This window comes from Leptidea sinapis, chromosome 5 (genome assembly GCF_905404315.1).
Source record: "Leptidea sinapis chromosome 5, ilLepSina1.1, whole genome shotgun sequence".
NCBI classification, from domain to species: domain Eukaryota; kingdom Metazoa; phylum Arthropoda; class Insecta; order Lepidoptera; family Pieridae; genus Leptidea; species Leptidea sinapis.
Genome location: NC_066269.1, coordinates 5,849,832 through 5,869,296, shown reverse-complemented (window position 1 = coordinate 5,869,296; position 19,465 = coordinate 5,849,832). Strand labels below are relative to the sequence as shown.

At 37.9% G+C, this 19,465-nt stretch overlaps 1 protein-coding gene across 5 annotated transcripts in view; it reads right to left on the bottom strand.

Moving 5' to 3' along the window:
* Positions 1-1,445: 1,445 nt before the first annotated feature.
* Positions 1,446-19,465, bottom strand: part of LOC126964495 (origin recognition complex subunit 3) — a 37,533-nt gene continuing 19,513 nt past the window's right edge. For all 5 annotated transcript variants that reach the window (XM_050807652.1, XM_050807653.1, XM_050807655.1 and 2 more), the window contains 8 exons: positions 17,542-17,756; positions 16,037-16,184; positions 13,584-13,709; positions 9,643-9,957; positions 8,198-8,578; positions 5,190-5,423; positions 3,388-3,572; positions 1,446-1,590 (listed from right to left, as the gene is read on the bottom strand). In XM_050807652.1, the coding sequence (XP_050663609.1) occupies positions 1,494-1,590; positions 3,388-3,572; positions 5,190-5,423; positions 8,198-8,578; positions 9,643-9,957; positions 13,584-13,709; positions 16,037-16,184; positions 17,542-17,756 (1,701 nt within the window). In that variant the 3' untranslated portion in view covers positions 1,446-1,493. The remainder of the gene's footprint in view (positions 1,591-3,387; positions 3,573-5,189; positions 5,424-8,197; positions 8,579-9,642; positions 9,958-13,583; positions 13,710-16,036; positions 16,185-17,541; positions 17,757-19,465) is intronic.

Genomic DNA, 19,465 nt, shown 5'->3' with positions numbered 1-19,465 from the left:
AACTTTTTATTACGTAGAAAATTGTCCAAATCACGAAAAAAGTGGTAGTCCGTTGGAGCAAGTTCTGGCGAATACGGAAGGTGACGAATGGTTTCTAATAACAATTCCTTTAGAGTTAAACCGGTTTCTCGTGCTGTATGAGGGGTCGAGTTATCATGGAGTAATAATGGTGAAGATCGCTTCATGATTCGGGGCTGTTTCACTGCTCGTTTTGCTATCATTGTTCGGAGTTCGGCACAGCTGACATTTGTCGTTATTGCTTGACCAGTTCGGAGAAAGCTATAGTGAATAACACCATGCTGAGACCACCAAACAGTTACCATTACCTTTTTATTGGTAAGCTTTGCTTTAGGACACTATTGCGGCGTTTGACCTGGGGTCAGCCATTGCATTTTTCACTCACGGTTATCGTAAAGAATCTACTTTTTATCGCATGTCACAATTCTATAAAATATTCCTTCATTTCTGTATCAACTAAACAAGCCAACACAAGTTACAACACGCGTTTCTTTCTGTAGATCAGTTAAATCATGAGGCAAGCATTTTCCATACTTTTTTATTTTATTGATATGACAAAAATGAGCCAATGTTGTTGGTGAGGTAACGTTAAACCGTACCGCTAATTCCTGGGTAGTTTGACTCGGATCGGCCTGCACCATCTCTTTCAATTCATAGTTTTTCACCTGTGTGGGCTTCCACGTGGTTCGTTCTTAAAATCAAAGTTTCCATCATGAAAGCGTTTAAAACAAAATCGCACGGTGCGTTCATTAGCAGTCCCCTCTTAACGCAACATTGATATTGCGAGCTGTTTCTGCCGCGTTAGTTCCGCGTCGGACTTGAATACAAAAGTCAATTAAACTTTCGAAGTATCCATCTTTATAAAAAAAAAGTTGATAATCGATGTTGCAGATTTTTAAAAATGTTTAGTTCTTCTTAAAAGAAGAACTACATATGTACCATGGGAAATAAGTTTCACTAGAAAATCTCAATCCATGAAGGTTCTATGTCAATTCGAAGTACATATTACAAAAATTACAATAATTTCATGCTATAACCACTATTATATAGGTTCAATAGTAGATTAAATTACAACTTTATGGTTTAGCAGAGTGTTCAACATTGTTTTTATAATATAAGATCCTAAATAAACTAATCTATTAGGTACCATTGTATGCAACTATAATAATAAAGGCTTAAGTGTTATATTATGTTGATAAATGTATGCATAGTGCACAGTTTTAAGCATTTTCCTTATATGAGAGTCGATTTATTCAGACATATGCATAAGAAAACACATCAATTAATAATAAAAACACAGGTGAAGGTCAAAGCTGAGGTCAATTTAAGAATAATCCGGATTGACAATTAATTGAATAACAAAATTAATGAATCCATGAATAATTCAACGCTGATAGATAGGGCGATAATTAATAAAAAAACGACACTAAAACACATCCTTTATTCAAAAAATAAGTTAATTTAAAATTTGTTCGTCACCAAGTGAGGCGCATTACATGATCAGTCTTTCGTTTTGATGTTTTAATGAAGCCAAGAAACTGCAATTCTGCAACAGCTCGTGTGAATCTTACTCTGTGAAAAAAATAAAGATAATTTTGAATATCTATCCTACTAAAAATAAAAAATTGCCTTCGTACAAAGTACAGATGTCAGAAGTGAAACCTGCATTGTGCACGAACCTCTAAACTGCATAATATGAAGTCCTGGTACCTAGATGTTGCTAGCATGACTCATGATTTCAGCCGCTATTAAAGACAAGACACATCACCGCTACCATATTTATGGTCTCCTGGTGTCTATTGAATAATACGTCGTGCGCAGAATAGATTACGGCATCCTCGCGTCATAGATAAGACAATCTCTTCTTCAACTATGATCGCCTGGTACCAAACCACTGTATAATGCTTCCTATCTCATTTTCTCCCACGTTAAATCGAATGAATTTATGTGTCTGTCTCTTTTTACTGTCTCGCTTTTCCGTTTCATTGACTTTCAAATCTCAATGATGCTAAAGAAGTTCTCACTTCAGAAACATTTTATGTTTAGATGTTTATTTTAAATTAAATTGAATTAAAAGTTCTAACCATAAGGAAAAAACGTATGCGTTTTGTTTTTCAATGACAATCTCAGACGTTAAAATCAAGAATTTAATTCATAGTAGGATTTCATACAATTGTTAATACCTAATAATAATAAACAAAATTAACCGATGTGAAATATTATATTTAAAACCTCAAATGGAAAAGGACATGTCACAGGCAGCCTGTGCAAAGGAGCCTCCCACTGGTAAGTATGTTAATGGGTATGCAAAATCGCTTGAAACTTTGTTGCAATAAAGTCTTAATATATTTAAATCCAGTGGCCTGATGTTCATTTCCAGTGAACTCCTAAACTAATGAACGGATTTTAATTGAGATTACTTGATGGTGTGCAGTTTAGTCCAACTTGATCGATTTGAGACCCATCATTATTTTTTTTCCCAATATTCGTTTTGTATGGACATATTTTCTATGAGAGAATTTATTGACGCACGGTTTGAAAGTTCAGCTGTTACACAATTTCAGTAAAACAACAGGGAGCATATTTTACGAAATAATTCTTGATATTATGAAATATTATGGACAAATTCATAAAAATGTACTTTTTACATTTATTAAATTCAAATTCAAAATACCAATTAGTTTAGATTTTACGCACATCTATAGTTCCCATTAATATGCTTTCCTAGTATGTGTGACGCGTCACAGGTCAACACTGCCTCGTTTTTTTCTTTATTTAGTGGTTGTGCTTTAACATTTCGGCACAACGCATGACTTTTGTATGTTTACATTAAACATTTCAAACAACATTTGCGTAATCTCCTAGTGACCCGTACCGGAGCGCGCAAAGTACTGCGCAAGTGTTGACTTATGACGTCACACGTAGCGAGCACCGACCGGTTGAAAGTCGCGTCCTGCGCATTTTTTTACGACAATAAGGGACGAGACGAGCAGGACGTTCAGATGATGCAGTGCCGCTCAGGATTCTTGAAAAATCCAAAAAACTTCGGCGCTCGTCACCTTGAGACATAAGAAAGTCTCATTTGCCCAGTAATTTCACTAGCTACGACGCCCTTCAGACCAAAACGCATGCTTACACATTACTGCTTCACGGCAGAAATAGGCGCCGTTGTGGTACATGAATCTAGCCGGCATCCTGTACAAAGGAGCCTTCCACTGGTGTTATAACTGATTAGTATTCCGTAGTTCATATCATTAATATTACATATCTCGGAAACTAATTGAAGTATTAAAATAATTTTTATATTTTCTATAGAGAATACGAAAATCTAAAAATCTAAATGAGTGAAAATTCTCCATTGTTACTTACTGTATATTGACATCATGGCTCCTGTTCTCCTCGTCGCAGTCAGGGTTCAATACCGAAGCGAAGGCTTGCAACCAGTCGTACAAGTTGATATGCTTCCCGCACTCCCGATGCAGCTTGTACGCTAGACTTACGTCCGGCAGTTTATCCGACAAGCTGTCCGGCGAGGACAAGTTGCAACAGCAGCACTTTAAAATAAATGAAATCATAAATAAAAAACCATCAAAAATGATTAAAAATTTTATTATAAAAATGATAAAAAATCTCTACAAACGTATACAAATACCACGGTTATATTGATGCCTTTTCTCAAGCTTTGCACTACGCATATTAACACACGTACAACGCTGAGACAAGCTAACAGAGGCCGTCTTATTACAAAACGTGGACTAAAGATAGTACTGGGATTAAAACTGCTTTAGACCATGGACTAAGTTGATTGTTATTACAAAACGAGATTTAAGACTAAACCATACTATATATATACTATAGTTATGGGAGTTTGCCTTGGTAGAAACGAGTGGTGGGGTTCGAAGCAGAGTACAAAGAGAACCACAAACACCAACGAACAATAACAGCAACGGGTCAGCACTCGTATAATAATTTTAAGATGTGCATTGTGCATCTCTAAACAGCATATGAGGTCCTGGTACATGTTGCTAGGATGACACATGATTTCAACCGCTATGAAAGACTTTAGTATCACCGCTACCATACTTATGTTCTCCTGGTATCTTTGTAGTAATACGTCGAGCGCATGACGACAAAATATATTAAGGTATACTAACTAATATAATAAGAAAATCCCTTCTGCAACTATGATCGCCTGGTACCAAACACTTTATTCTCCCACGTTAAATCTTATTAATTTACCTGTTTATATCTCTATCGTCTCGCTTTTTCGTTTCATCGAGTTTCAAATCACAGTGATTCTGAAGAAGTTTCACATCGATAATAATATAAACTCTTAATAAGTTTTTATAAATAATAATTATAATAAGCCTTTATTTATTGTAACCATCTTTAAACACATAATATTATTTTAAGACTACACGCGTAGGTATATAAAAGTTATGTTATTGGAAAACTGTAAAACTGTACCTACCTAGTATAAAGTCATCTTATAAAAATAGCTCAGTTTTTTCTATAATATAAATAGGTATCAAACGTTTTTTGCAGATGGTAATATGCGTTGGGAGACCACCACATAATCAAACCTACTTAGTATAGGAAATAAATAGCTACCTATCACGAATGATCATTTCACTATAGATTAGATGGTTTCAGCGTCTTTACGAAGCTTAAGAATTTAAATTTGGATCGCAATGACTTTTAATATGTTTTGCTTTTTTATGTTTGTCAATTTTTAAAAGATGTACTTACGATTTTAAACTTACACGGTAAATTTGACTGGCTTCTTAATAATGCAAATATCAAACATCAAAAAAAATTCAATACGAAGTTATCTACTACCAGTGGCTCTTTTGCACAGGATGCCGGCTAGATTATGGGTAACACAGCCGCGCCTATTTCTCCCGTGAAGCGGTAATGTGTAAACATTATTGTATTTCGGTCTGAAGGGGGCCATAGCTAGTGAAATTACTGGGCAAATGAGACGTAACATCTTATGTCTCAAGGAGACGAGCGCAATTTTAGTGCCGCTCAGTTATTTTTGGGTTTTTCAAGAATCCTGAACGGCACTGCATTGTAATGGGCAGGGTAATAAATACGTTATTACCATCAGCTGAACATCCTGCTCGTCTCGTCCCTTATTTCCATAAAAAATACTAGCTGTTTACTCGTACCTTCAAGTAATGAACAGGATTGTTCAGAGCCATATGCAACGCACCACGCGGCGAACCAATAATCTGCTTCTTGACATTGGCTACCTCCGTAAAGAAAAGTATTTCGTGGAACGTTTGCGTATGCGGCGGTTGCAAACCCTTGCTGAATATCTCTTCCATACTGCTCACGAACCTCGATCGTATCATCTCGAATTTTGATTCTAATTTCTCAGCTCTCGTAGCTTTGAGGAGTTTCTGTAAACGTGATTATAATTTACTTACTTATTAATACGGCTTTACTCATGTTTTATCGGTGTGGGTACCGACTAGTTTCGGACCATTTGGAGGTCCTTCCATCAGGTATTGTGGGTTAGCGATAACGTCCCGTCTCTTACTGCGGACTTGGGCTTGTAGATCGCGGCTGGACAGGGCCGGAGGTGATGACGAGCACGGTATCACTGACACTGTGTTACTATTGGTGTCCACGGGTGCACAAAATATACTCACAATGTCCACTACGTGATCATCGGCACTATGGGTTTTATTGCGAGATACGTTTAATAACACGGGTTTACAAGTAGGTGGAAGAACCCAACCCTTGTCTCTAATAAAATTAGGTCGACGGTCGATTTCTATAGCAGCTAATGTTTTTATCGCGAGCCACTACTTTCATCCTATCGAACCTAAGATAATGTGACGTCTCGGTGTTTAGGGCATGCTACGAGTATATCAAATCAAACATGAAATAAAAATATTTCATAACGAAGTTATCTACTAGCTGTTTACTTACCTTCAAGTAATGTTCAAGTAAAAATCATAATGGAGCAGAATACTTCGAAGATACCACGATGTATTATGAATACTTTGTTTACTAGAAAGTAACGAACGTAACTACCAAAAAGCTAGTGATTTTAGAAATCATATTGAACAAGAGTTTGTGCCAAGTGATGCACACGATAACAATAATATAACTAAATGGACAGGATATTACATAATTTATAAATTTATTTATTTATTCATGATTGGCTCTCCTGTGATTCCTCTGTTGTTGCAAGAGAATGTGGGTGGCGGTGATCACTTAACACCAGGTGACACGTACGCTCGTTTTTCTTCCTCTTAAAAATCAATGGTGTTCTACTAACACTAATATTCTGACCGACATCAAAGATATACATTAACATCGGCTGTCATGCCAAGTTGCCACTCCAATGATCTAGCAACAGGCCTTGTACCAGGTACAGAAACACTTGAAGCACTTATTATGTGCAAAACTTGACTCCAAACAAAAAAAGTGAAACGTAGAAGAAAAAATTAATGGGGAAAATAAAAGGGAGTATAAAAGGAGAATGATTGCACAAATTTTGGAGTAAATATGGATAGAAATCTAGGAAAAGGTATACCTAGGCGCACCTACATTAAATAATCCGATTGGGGTTGTACAGAAAACACCAGGCCAAGATTACCTAAGATAAGAGAATCAAATAAGTTTATTCGATAAGTGCACTTGTTCCTTTAATGCATCCTTTTGTTCACGTCTTAACTTTATACCGCAAATTACATTCCATTTGCACAAATCATTGAACCAGATTAGCTACCAGCATGAAATGCGTTGAAAAGTTCTGGAATTTAGCAAGATTGACAATCTTGACAACCCGACAGTTGAACAAGACAAACCAAGATTGAGAGTTGACTCAGTTGGCAAGAGCACCCGGACGGAAACCGGAACGGTTGCCGGTTCGAGTCCCGCATCGCTCATAAATTTTGGTAACAAATTTAATTTGTATAAGATTGTCAGTATTGTGACAAACTGAGGTCTATGCTGCCTGACCTCACATGACAAGCGTAATCTATATATATAAAAATGAATTGCTGTACGTTGGTCTCGCTCAAACTGGAGAACAGCTGGACCGACTTGGCTAATTTTGGTCTAGAATTATTTGTAGAAAAGGTTTGAAAGATAAATAAATATTAAAATGCTCGGAATTAAATAAAAATAACAATTTTGTTTTTCCTTTGATGTGTCCGTCCGTCGTTCAGAAATCAAATTGAAAGAATAGTTTAAAATTAATAACTATTTAGAATCTTTACATCTTTCTAACTTTCTCAGGAGGTAAAAATAAACTTAATTTTAGCTAACTATAGTTGGTAGATTAACTACAGTTGTTACCTATCTATCAGATTATTTTTATGATTGATAAGTCTTAAGTTTTGTCAGAAATTAAATTTCTAACCAACTGTATCTAAACTGATAGATCATAAGTTTTATCACAAATTACTGAACCTACCTAATCTTCTACCGCATTTATCACGGGGAGTGTTCCTTGTGTGTGTTTAACCTGATTCCTGCCGCCGAATTCCACCTTCGCACGACACGCCACAAGTTAGGATATCATCCCCACCATCTGGATGTGTGGCGGTCCTCCACAGTGCGGTTTTCAAGGAGCTTTCTCCCTCGTACTACAAAGCTGTGGAATGAGCTTCCTTGTGCGGTGTTTCCGGGACGATACGACATGGGTACCTTCAAAAAAAGCGCGTACACCTTCCTTAAAGGCCGGCAACGCTCTTGTGATTCCTCTGGTATTGCAAGAGAATGTGGGCGGCGGTGATCACTTAACACCAGGTGACCCGTACGCTCGTTTGTCCCTATTCCATAAATAAAAAACTATCCATAATATTTGACGTTTGGCAACCAATATGTCGATCGATACCTTAGACAAAGACTGCATCCTTCTATTTTTGTGACGACGATTACCGCTACGTGCTCGTGAACTTTCTATACTTCGGTTATCTTTTGTGATAGTGACATTTCAAGTATTGTTGATCTTTTGTCATAGTGACACTTTACTGCTAAGTGCGCGAGAACTTTTCTCACTTTGATTAATTACAATTAACGATGCCGAGAAGCCGACCTGCCTTAGGTTGGCAAATGCGCGAACCTCACGTGCTAACGTTTAAACTTAATATGGCAATATAACGTTTACTGGGTCAGCTAGTTGGTAATATTAATGTACTAAATTAATAGACAGTACCTCCTTCAATTTGTATCTATTCCCATGGACATTATCATAAGCCTCATCTGACTCACAATTCATAGTCTCAGTGGTATCTTCATTGCTCGCGTCCTCAATCTGTCTTAGAAACATCATCAAATACAGTCGAATGTTCTTGATAAATGCCTCTCCCAGTTCATTATTCAGACTAGAATTGTTTAAATTATTTTTCATAGGGGTCAGGCGCAACGGTTTGACAGGCGAAGACATCTGTAGAGCTGAGCTGACCACTTTGTGGGCATTTTTGATAGTGTCTACTAATTTTGCTTGCGATTGGAACTTTAGTAGTTGCATGCATTCTTTGAAACCTTCCGTAGATGTGATGTGTTCTGTTGCACATTTGGCATAAACTTCGCGCACCTGAAATTTTTTGGTAATATTTTTTAAATAGGTTGAGTACACCTGTATCAAGGCTGGTCATTTCACAATCGTCGTGCAACACGTTTCTGCCTATCGAGCATCAAATTGAGATAGATAGATAGATACACTCACGCCTTGTTCCCGTCGGGATAAGCAGAGACAATAGAATGCCATTTGCTTCTATCCTTGAAAATCTCACGCGCTTCCTCTACATTCATTACTCTTTTCATACATGCTCGCCGGTTGCGGGTGCTTCGGACCTCTCCTTTCCTCAAAACTTCCCCAATTTGGTCGACGAATGTTCTACGAGGTCTCCCGCGACCGACTTGCCCACACACACTTGCCTAATATATTGCATCAAATTGCTGGTTGACGAAGCTGGGAACTTGACATGATTGAGGGGAAGGTGTATGTTCACTGTATTTCTAAGTCAGGGACTACTTTATAATACAGGGATTTACCCCGGTGGCTCTTTTGCATCTCCCTATCAATTGAGATGTTTGCAGGGAAGATTCGCGACCACCGTTTCTCCTGTTTGCGATTCTACAAGTATACATTTAAATTAATTGTAACCAGTTTTGTCTAATAGCCACTTTATATAGATTTATTTATATTTACTAAGAAAAGATATTTAGACCAAGCTGCCAGACAAGCCTATAAGTCTTTAATATTACTAATATTTATATTATGATATACTTTAACTTTTGTTAGCTTACTTTTACTTTTGTTTTGCTAGCTCTTAAAAGTATAATTTATTAAATATTAAGATTACTCAATTATTTATTTATGTGTTGCAACTTCTTTATTTATAAATAAATAGAATATATACAATTCTATTATCGTTTTTATTTAAACCTTCACCACTTATCACCAAACATATAATTTACATAACCATTGCAATTAAAAAAAAATAACAATTAATATTACAATTAGCGCCCGAACAGCCTTTACAATTAAAAATTAATAAATTAATACTTTTTAATCACAACTGTTGTGTTAATGTTATTTATTTTAGTTTATTTATTATATACTGGTTATTTAATTAACTTTATTATTATACTTACTGTTTTTCCTAAAATATTCTTTGGCAGTTCTTTAAGAAATACTGACAAAAGCCTCACACACACATAGAAACTATAAATATAGTCATGGAGTTTATGCAGTTCTTTTATCAATACTTCTTTAAAAAAATCATTATCTTTGAACAACGCAATAGTCGTCAAACAGTCTTGTACTTCCAAGAATGGTTTGAATGACGTCAGCTGCCTGATGCTTTCTAGGTCGTCTGCAGACAACTTCATCACTGCATTATCCAGTTTATTTCGATCACAGCACAGTGATTTTATGTTATCTCCATAGTAGTGTTCCATCATGCAGTACTGGAATGTATAAATTTTTAATGATTTAGCTTAAAATTTATGATTACACCAAAGCACTTTGCGAAGGGAACAATGGCTGGTCCATGCGTCAACTCGTGAACGGGTGCTGCTTGTGGTGCTAGGGCGACCTGTTATAGTTAAAAGATGATTGGATTTGTTGAATGCAATTACTAATAGTGTAATAATAATATAGTAATCACGACCATCATGTTCACGAAGCATCCTTACACAAACAATGAATTCAAGCTCTAAAGGTTCATGCATTCAATATAAGATTATAATAAGATTTATAATTATACTTTTAACTCCTTATTACTTTTCATGAAATAATTTATATTATTTAAACATGACTTATATATTGGATGCAGCACCTTACAGACTAATTTATTATGTATTTTACAGCCATTGTAAAATACTCAATGTGATTGAAAAGAGAAGCCGTTGAGTTTCAATTGATTTGAGGTCGTTTTGACGATTTAAAAGCGCTTAGTATAAGCTTTTTTGACTTTGACACTATAATACATAGGCTGCACTAAAAGTATCGCGAATGGAATATTTCAACTGTTCCTGTCATATTAAAATCATTTTAATTGAAAACTCCTTGGTTTTAAAAATCGAATACCATTTATTTATTTAAAAAAAGATTCTCGGTCTTGTCAAACTTCGAAAACGAACAAACGTCGAAACTTAGAAAATTCTAGAGCGATGATTTATTATGACTTTCGAAGTGGTTTAACACAAAAACAGTGTGTTGACCGGATGATTTCTGCATTTGGTGATGAAGCCCCATCCAAAACCACAATTTATCGCTGGTTTGCTGAATTTCAACGTGGACGTGTCAAGCTCAGTAATGATCCCCGTCAAGGTCGTCCAAAAACTACAGTCACCAAAGAAAACGTTGATGCTGTGCGTAAGCTGCTTGAGGAAGATCGCCATGTAACATACCGCGAAATTCAGGCAACTTTAGACATTGGCATGAGTCAAATACAAATAATTTTGCATGAACAATTAGGTATAAAACAGTGGTTTTCGCGATGGATACCGCATTTGCTCTGTGAAGAGCAAATACGGCTCGCGTTGCTTGATGCGTCAGAACTCTCGAAAGATTCCACGCAGGATCCTCAAATGCTGTATACAACATCGTATCAGGTGACGAATCCAGGATATACGCGTACGAACCCGAATCAAAAAACCAGTCACGAGTTTGGGTGTTCGAAAATGAGTTAAAGCCAACAAAAATGGTTTGTTCACAGAGTGTTGTTGCAAAAAAAATGGTGGCCACGTTTGTCTCCAAAACCGGCCATGTTGCGACTATTCCTCTTGAGGGACAACGAACGGTTAAAGCAGAATGGTATGCTAGCATTTCTTTGCCACAGTTCGTTTCTGAACTCCGTAAAGAGAACTGCAACCGCCGCATCATCCTCCATCACGACCATGCGAGTTCTCACACCGCGCACTGATCAAAAGAATTTTTAGAGCAAGAAAACACAGAATTATTAGACCATCCGCCGTTCAGCCCCGACCTAAGCCCTAATGATTTCTATACTTTCCCTAAAATAAAGAATAAATTGCGTGGTCAGAGATTTTCATCACTTGAAGAAGCTGTGGACGCCTACAAAACGGCCATTTTGGAGACCCCAACTTCCGCATGGAATGGTTGCTTCAATGATTGGTTCCATCGTATGGAAAATGTGTAAAATTTCGCGGAGAATACTTCGAAAGCAATAAATGCATTTTTTAATAGTAATGTTGTGTCACTTCCTTGATTTCCGAAATTTTCAGTGCCGCCTTCGTATAATATGCTCAATGAAAACTTTCCGTGTTGCATAATATTCATTCTGCAATAACTCTCATGGAACACCGGTCATGCATGTTTTTACGGAATGGATTTCCTACATAAACGAGCATTGCCCGGATGCTTGTAACACCAGAGGAATTACAAGAGCGAGGTCGACCTTATTAAGCTACCAGTGGGAGGCTCCTTTGCACAGGATGCCGGCTAGATTATGGGTACCACAACGGCGCCTATTTCTGCCGTTCAGCAGTTATGTGTAGACACTACTGTTTTTCGGTATGCAGGGCGCCGTAGCTACTGAAATTACAGGGCAAAATATGAGACTTAACATCTCATGTCTCAACATGACGGGCGCAGTTGTAGAGCCGCTTAGAATTTTTGAGTCTTTCAAGAATCCAGAGCGGCACTGCTTTGTAATGTGCAGGGCGTACCATCAGCTGAAGGTCCTGCTCGTCTCGTCCCTTATTTTCATAAAAAAAGCGTTGAATAATTGTACATATTAATTTCCATGATATCTTATCGCAGTAGATCCAGATAAGAAGAGAATAACAACAGTACTAATTACAATCTTAAAATACTAAATTAAATTAAATGAGTAACTAAAATTATTCAAATTTAAATAATATTCATAAGAACTGTGCGGCGCGTGATTCTCTGCTACAAGGAGCTGACTCAGTACATTGTTGGTCAGTGCAGAAGACACCACAACACTGGTTTTCAGCAGCCCCTCGTGATATTTGGAGCAGACAGATGCTGTATAGTCTTACCCCCTTATTCATAATGGTCCGCTAACTTTAAACAGCCGCTTAGGAGTGTTTTTTCTCATTCTGACTTAGGTCAATAGAAGAAGACAGAGTGATAATTAGCAATGCTTTAAGTTAGCAGACTATTATGAATAAGGAGGTTAGTAGATAACAAAACTAGTATTTTATTTTGTTGCGTGTTATACAATATTGGATTTCACACTGAAGAAATATTTTTTTATGATAAGAGTGGAAGAGAGAGGCAAGGTGTTTGTACTTAAATGATACGCCCGCTAAGAAAAAAATTGATTTTTACCTTACAGTGTGTTCTATTAGAAAAAAAATAGTAAATAAATATTTTGGATACGACGTACAGTTTCCAGTTTACATTTAAATTTTTAGCCCCGCCCTCGCCACCGTCCGCTACGCGTGGGACGGTCGCACACATATTTGTCGGGGCTGTCACATTGAAACGAAAATAATGTTGCACACTAATGCTTGGCGGCACAAAAAAGTAAGTAAATCTAATTGGGTTAACAGTGTGATAATAATAACAGTATAATAATTGATAACTGTTACTCAACAGCAGAGCGACATCTGACATCTGATCTCCGAGCGTATGAAAATTTATTGAATTAGGCGCTATTTTCCTGTAATCCATAACTATCCAAATGTTATGAGTTTTTCTTGAGTGTTAATTACAGTTACGTATTGAGGACCCCGCAACGGGGCCCATATGTCAGACTCTTACGCTTACGCGAACACCCGAGTCCGACTAAAAACCCCCTCTATGTAGTCAGCCCTAAAGTCTTTTACATAGGACGCGGGCCGCGGCGTCCGAAAATACTACGCCACACAGTCGCGGGGCGTCTCTTAAGGAGACTCAAACCTCGGACCGGCTGTGTGAAGTGAGCTGAAAACCGCTGTTTTATAACCTCGCCGGATGAATTAGCGCGCTGTGATTGGGCGGCTGTTATGACGTATTATTAACAACTTTTTGTTACAAATTTCTTTTGGAAACACTCAATAAACACTCATAGCAATTGGACAATAACGTGTGATAAAGGGCAATAAAAAACTATATTTACTTTTATACTTTGGACGAACCCAGTAACGGAGAAATCGTAAAACAAAAACACATCTGTTAGCAGCTCAAACGCTTTTCCGGACAGATGGAACGGGCTTGTGTGTGTGAGAAATATATTTTCTAGTACCTGAAATAAAAAAAGTATTTAAACTACCGATTCGATCGTTGTCGACATCTACACACTGAGATCGAAAACGCCAACCATAATTCAAGGTCATTACTTAACTAAAACTACTTAACTAAACAAAATAATAAGGTAAAAATACATTTAAGGTGAGAAAGCTCACGGTCGCTCAGGCAATCGAGGGTGCATAGCATTGCGGTACGCAGACGTGGTCGCTAACTATGGGCCTTATGAGAAAGCTTTTGGTCGGTCAGAGGGCAATGGAGAGGGCTGTGCTCGGAGTTTACCTGCGATATCGAATCAGAAATGAGGAGATCCGTAGGAGAATCAAAATCTCTGAAATAGCCCAAATGATTGCGGAACTGAAGTGGTAGTGCGCAGGGCACATAGCTCTACGGACAGATGGCCGATGGGGCAGTAAGGTCTTCGAATGGAATACATAAGTACCGGAAGACGCAGTGTTGTTAGGCCTCCCACAAGAAGGACTGACGATCTGGTCAAGATCACTGGAATATGTTGGATGAGGGCAGCGCAGGACCGATCATTGTGAAGATCTTTGGGGGTGGCCTTTGTCTAGCAATGGACGTTCTACCACTGATGTGATTGATGATTGATATGATTAACATTTTAGGTGCAATGTATTTTCCGTAATGTATGAATGTAGATAAACATGCCCTTTTTTATTTGGTTGAGTTCTTGTGGCAGGCTTAGGTCATGCTCGGTTTAATGCCATTGCCTGTGGCGGCGTCATGGGCCGGGTCGTTCCCTTCCTTACATTAAGTTCGAGGGAGACGAAGGCACCTGCCTTCGTCTCCCTCCATGCATCATGCTCATCATCGGGCGCTACTTGTGGTGGCTGGATAATCCTGTTATCGGAATTATCCAGTTCATTTATTTAATATAAATTTATTTAATATTTTTATAGTTTTATATATATTTTTGCAATCGTTTATAAAACGATTGCATAATACCTTTATTTGATTATTGTGTGGGTGGATTGATGCATCTACTGTACTCAATAACTCTTGTATTTTTATTTATTGATTTAGATTTGTTTTTTTTTCTACTTACTTGTGTAAGGCATTGTGTATTTGACATTTAAGTATTTTTCTCACTACATATTATGTTGTTATTAAATTAATTAGTAAAACGATAACTTGTTAATGTTGATTTAAAAGAGTGGTCATGAGTTTCTCGCCACTTGCTTTCATTAAACCCCACCTTTTCCAAAGTTTTTGTGCCTATTTGAAGCGCCACTCGCGAGGGTCCAACTAATTTTGACGTATAATACAAATAGCTGCGAGAGAAGCGTACAGTACTCTGAAGTATTTTTGCATTTTGAGTTAATTTCGTTCGTTTTCATTATCATCGTAATAAAGTACACAATGTTTTGGTAAATAGTTTCCCACCATCTATAGATATTTGTTTCGCTGAGGTCGTCGTCAATAGTTTTAGTACCGCAGACTCTCGCTATGGCTAACAGCGCCAGTCCAGGGGTAAATAGTAGAGGTCAGTGATCTGTTACGATTACAGTAATTTAATTTTGAATGAAAACCTCACGAGAAACATGGAGGGGAGACTTGACAGAGCGTGGGCGGCGGCCATATTGAGTGAGGCAGTATTGGTTGCATAGATAATATACTAGAGATTTATTTTGTAAAATCAGTGTACCCAGGCCAAGAGATGGCGCTGCGTTATTTTTACGCTCTTAGCGTACCGTCGCTAGATGGCGCTAATTATGTTTAAAGTTTTTACTTTTTACTATTGTTGTAGACCGTATTGAATGCATATTGATGTTTGTTTTGTGTGGGTGGAAATTATTATTCGTTTATTAAGTTCAGCAATCACCTTTAAATAAGGAAAGCCATTCAATGATTACAGCACGATAGTCAAGTTTTTAATAAGTAAGTTAAGTGAGTTTTTTGCTATCAATAGCTCCACCTATCCATATCATGTATGTTAAATTATCGCCATCGTGGTGAAGTTGCAGCGTACCTGATAGAATAGGTGGCAGCACTAACAATGCAAATTTTTTTCATGTGCCAATGTAGGGAAGTTGCACCCCCCTGATTGGTTGGACTGCCGAAGTGTGCGGACGTATCTCGAATAATAGCGGATTACGAGTGATTTATACATACCTAGTGTTAAATTTATAATTACTGTTGGTGCTTATTAACTACGCTTACACATATGTCAAACAAGCGTTATAATAAATAGATCTACTAGTAAGCACTTCTAGTTTCATCAGTAATACTATGCAAGCAGACATTTTTTTTATAATAACTACAATAAGAACGCAACCTAATCAACCAAAATAAAAATATACTCACTTGATTCATATAAACATGTGATGGATGGGAGTGAAATACTTTTATAAGAAGCTTTGAAGATACTTGGTATGGAAATGATTTATGTAATGCAGAAACTGAGGTAGCTACTCCAAACACTAATACTATAGGCAACGTTGATACGTAGGAACTAAAACATAAAAAAATACACTATTTACAAGATAACGGGTAATTCTAAACAGTTTGTTATTATTAAGTGACATCCTTCACTTCTGATATTATATAAACAATCTTAGATTAAGGTTTGGTCTCGGCTGCGCGCCAAAAAGATACCGCAGGCGTAGTCGCAAAGTGCTTCAACTTTTACTACGCCGTAAGTGGGCATAATCGAGCCAGTCTCCAGTTCTGTTAAACTTTGTCAATAATTGAAACTAAAATGGCGGGTTGCGCAGTAAAACTTTGTAAAAATAATACTACAATAAATAAGAAAGATACTGGGATCACATATCATCAGTAAGTAAGTATATTGTATTTTATTAATTTCAATGTAAAATAACACGAAGCGTATGTTACAAAATTTGAAAGATGCCATTGAGTGTCAAGATGCCACGCACACAAACATCTAATAGTTGCCGCAATAAACAAAACTATTGTTCTTAGATAGTGCGGTATCTAGTTCGCTCACACATTACTGCTCCAATGCAGATAAAGGCGCCGTTGTGGTACCCTTTTTCTAGCCAGCATCCTGTACAAAGTAACCTCCCGCTGGTAGATGACTGGTAGATGTCCATATATCTCCAAATTTGTACACCATTACTAACTTTATCCACATAGAAACGAAGACAATAATTACAAAACACAACACATTTTGGCCTAAAATTAAACTTGAGTTGTATGTTGCTCTTCGTAACTTAATGTTAACTTAATTGATAATTAGATTGTTATCATTGATGTTTTTGCACACAAACATCTAATAATTGCCGCAATAAAGAAGCTATTGTTCTTAGGTAGTGCGTTATCTAGTTGTAACGCAGCGCAGACCAATCCTAATCTAAGTATACAAATAAAATTTGTACCAAAATTCATGGAGGATGCGGCACTCAAAATCGCACCTCTCGGTTTCCGACCGAGCCCTCTTACCAACTGAGCCTGTCTTGTTCAACTCTCAAGTTGTGGCTCCATCTATAAGGTCTACTTCTAATATCTCGCTCTTGAGCGACATCTCAAGTCACTTTCCTAATATTTAGCAGGATATCGACCGCAAAATTGTTGTTGGAAGAGTTGGTAAGAGCACTGTGACCGAACCCGACAAACGCGAATTCAAGTCCCGCAACGTGCATAAATTTTCCAAAATTGTCATTATTGTTAATAAAAGCAAAAAAACATAATTTAATGCATAATAAAGGTGAGGAACATTAATCATAACTAATAACTTATACCTCTAAGAAAAATTTAAATATGGAAACAAAACATAATATTATGAAAAAAAAAATACTAGAAAATTTAAAACCACCCTCGTTTATAAGAATTTACTATGCAACACTTACCTTATAATCATTACAAAATCTTGTAATGTGTTGCAGTTAAAACTCTCAAAATCTGGTATTATTACAATTAAAGACTGCCGTTGTCTCATTTTCCTTGGAGATTCATTGCTATATCTACTTCTATACCAGTTACGTAACGTTTTCATTGTGCATGTGCTTTTCTTTAACTTTCTTGATGTATCAACAATATCATCACAGATATCTTCATCACTTTCCTGTTGAATATACATTATAATATAATAATTCCTTTATTTCAGGCTACAAGGCCCATAAAATAAATACCTTATAGTCTAACATACATATGATATAAAACTTAAATCTACGTCACATTTTCGCGGCGATGTGAGGCGCGGGTTTGGTAGCTTCCGGCGGTCGGCGACGTCCGCGATACTTGCGGAACACGACCCCCTTCGGCCACAGCTGCACGTCCAGGAAGGTCGATATATGTTCTGTCGGGACGCGAACAACAAAAGAGTTAAAGTCTACTGCGTGACGCGTCACCAACTTTTCGACCCCCAACCGGAACCTTGTCTTCTCCACCAAGTACTGAACAATGTCGGAGGCCTTGGTGGTGTGGTGAAAGCGAGAGACGTAGATATACGTCGCTGGGATTACGGGACGCAGGAGCTGGTTCTGTCCTATTGGTGCTGTGCCACATTGGCTGTGACTAGGAGGTCTCCTCTTCTTCATCATTCATTAAGTACATATAAACAAGATAAAAACTTTCGTAAGTAAAGCCGCATTAATAAATAACGGGTACCGACTAGCTTCGGACCATTCGGAGGTCCTTTATCAGGGTGAGTGTAGTGGTTCATGATAACGTCCCACCTCTTACTGCGGACTTGGGCTCGTAGATCGCGGCTGGACATGGCAGGGGGTGATGACGAGCACGGTATCACTGACACTGAGTCACTATTGGTGTCCACGGGTACACAAAATGTACCCACAATGTCCACTACGTGATCATCGGAACTATGGATCTTATTGCGAGATACGTTTCGTAACACTGGTTTCCAAGTAAGAGGCAAAGCCCAACCCTTGTCTCTATTAAAATTAGGTCGACGGTCAATTTCTTCGCTAATACTTTCACCCTGTCGAACCTAATATAATGTGACGTGTCGGAGTTTAGTTCGTGCTCTGCCACTGCCGAACTTTCGTATACTGCGGATGTGCTCGGTGAGTCTGGTTTTATGTTGCGTCTCGTTTCACCAATGTAGCTTTTGCCGCACTCGCATGGATTTTCGTAAACGCCAGGGCTCTCCAGAGGGTCTCGATCCTTAGGAGATCGTAGAAGACTACAAATCTCCAACCAACCTACTACCAACCGCGTCAGGGGGCGAAAAAACGTGAGTAAAGCCATATTTATAAATAAGATAAAAACCGGTGAACTACGCTCGCGGAGTAATTTAGGGCCACGGGCTCGACGGCGACTGCATATATTGGCAGCGAGAAGCCGTTGAAGTCGACATAAGAAGATTTGCGATTTCTCAATAGCTGGTTCACCAGCAAGCAGTCATCTCGAGCATCTGTGCATGGTTTTCTTTCAGACCCAAGCCTTATACTGACAGAACCAGTCTCTTGATATCGTGGCCAAGTCCTCTGCACAGTCGAACTACTCAGATTTAGCCTCAGGGACACATAACATTGACTACACCCTCAAGTAGCGCTATAATTTTTCTCCGTGTTATCCTTAAAAATATCAAGGAAATTCCAGTGGGAAACTCCTTTGCACGGGATGCCGGCTAGATTATGGGTACCACAACGGCACCTATTACTGCCGTGAAGCAGTAATGTGTAAGCATTACTGTGTTTCGGTCTGAAGGGCGCCGTAGCTAGTGAAATTACTGGGCAAATGAGACTTCGTCAAGGTGATGAGCGCAATTGTAGTGCTGCTCAGAAGTTTTGGGCTTTTCAAGAATCCTGA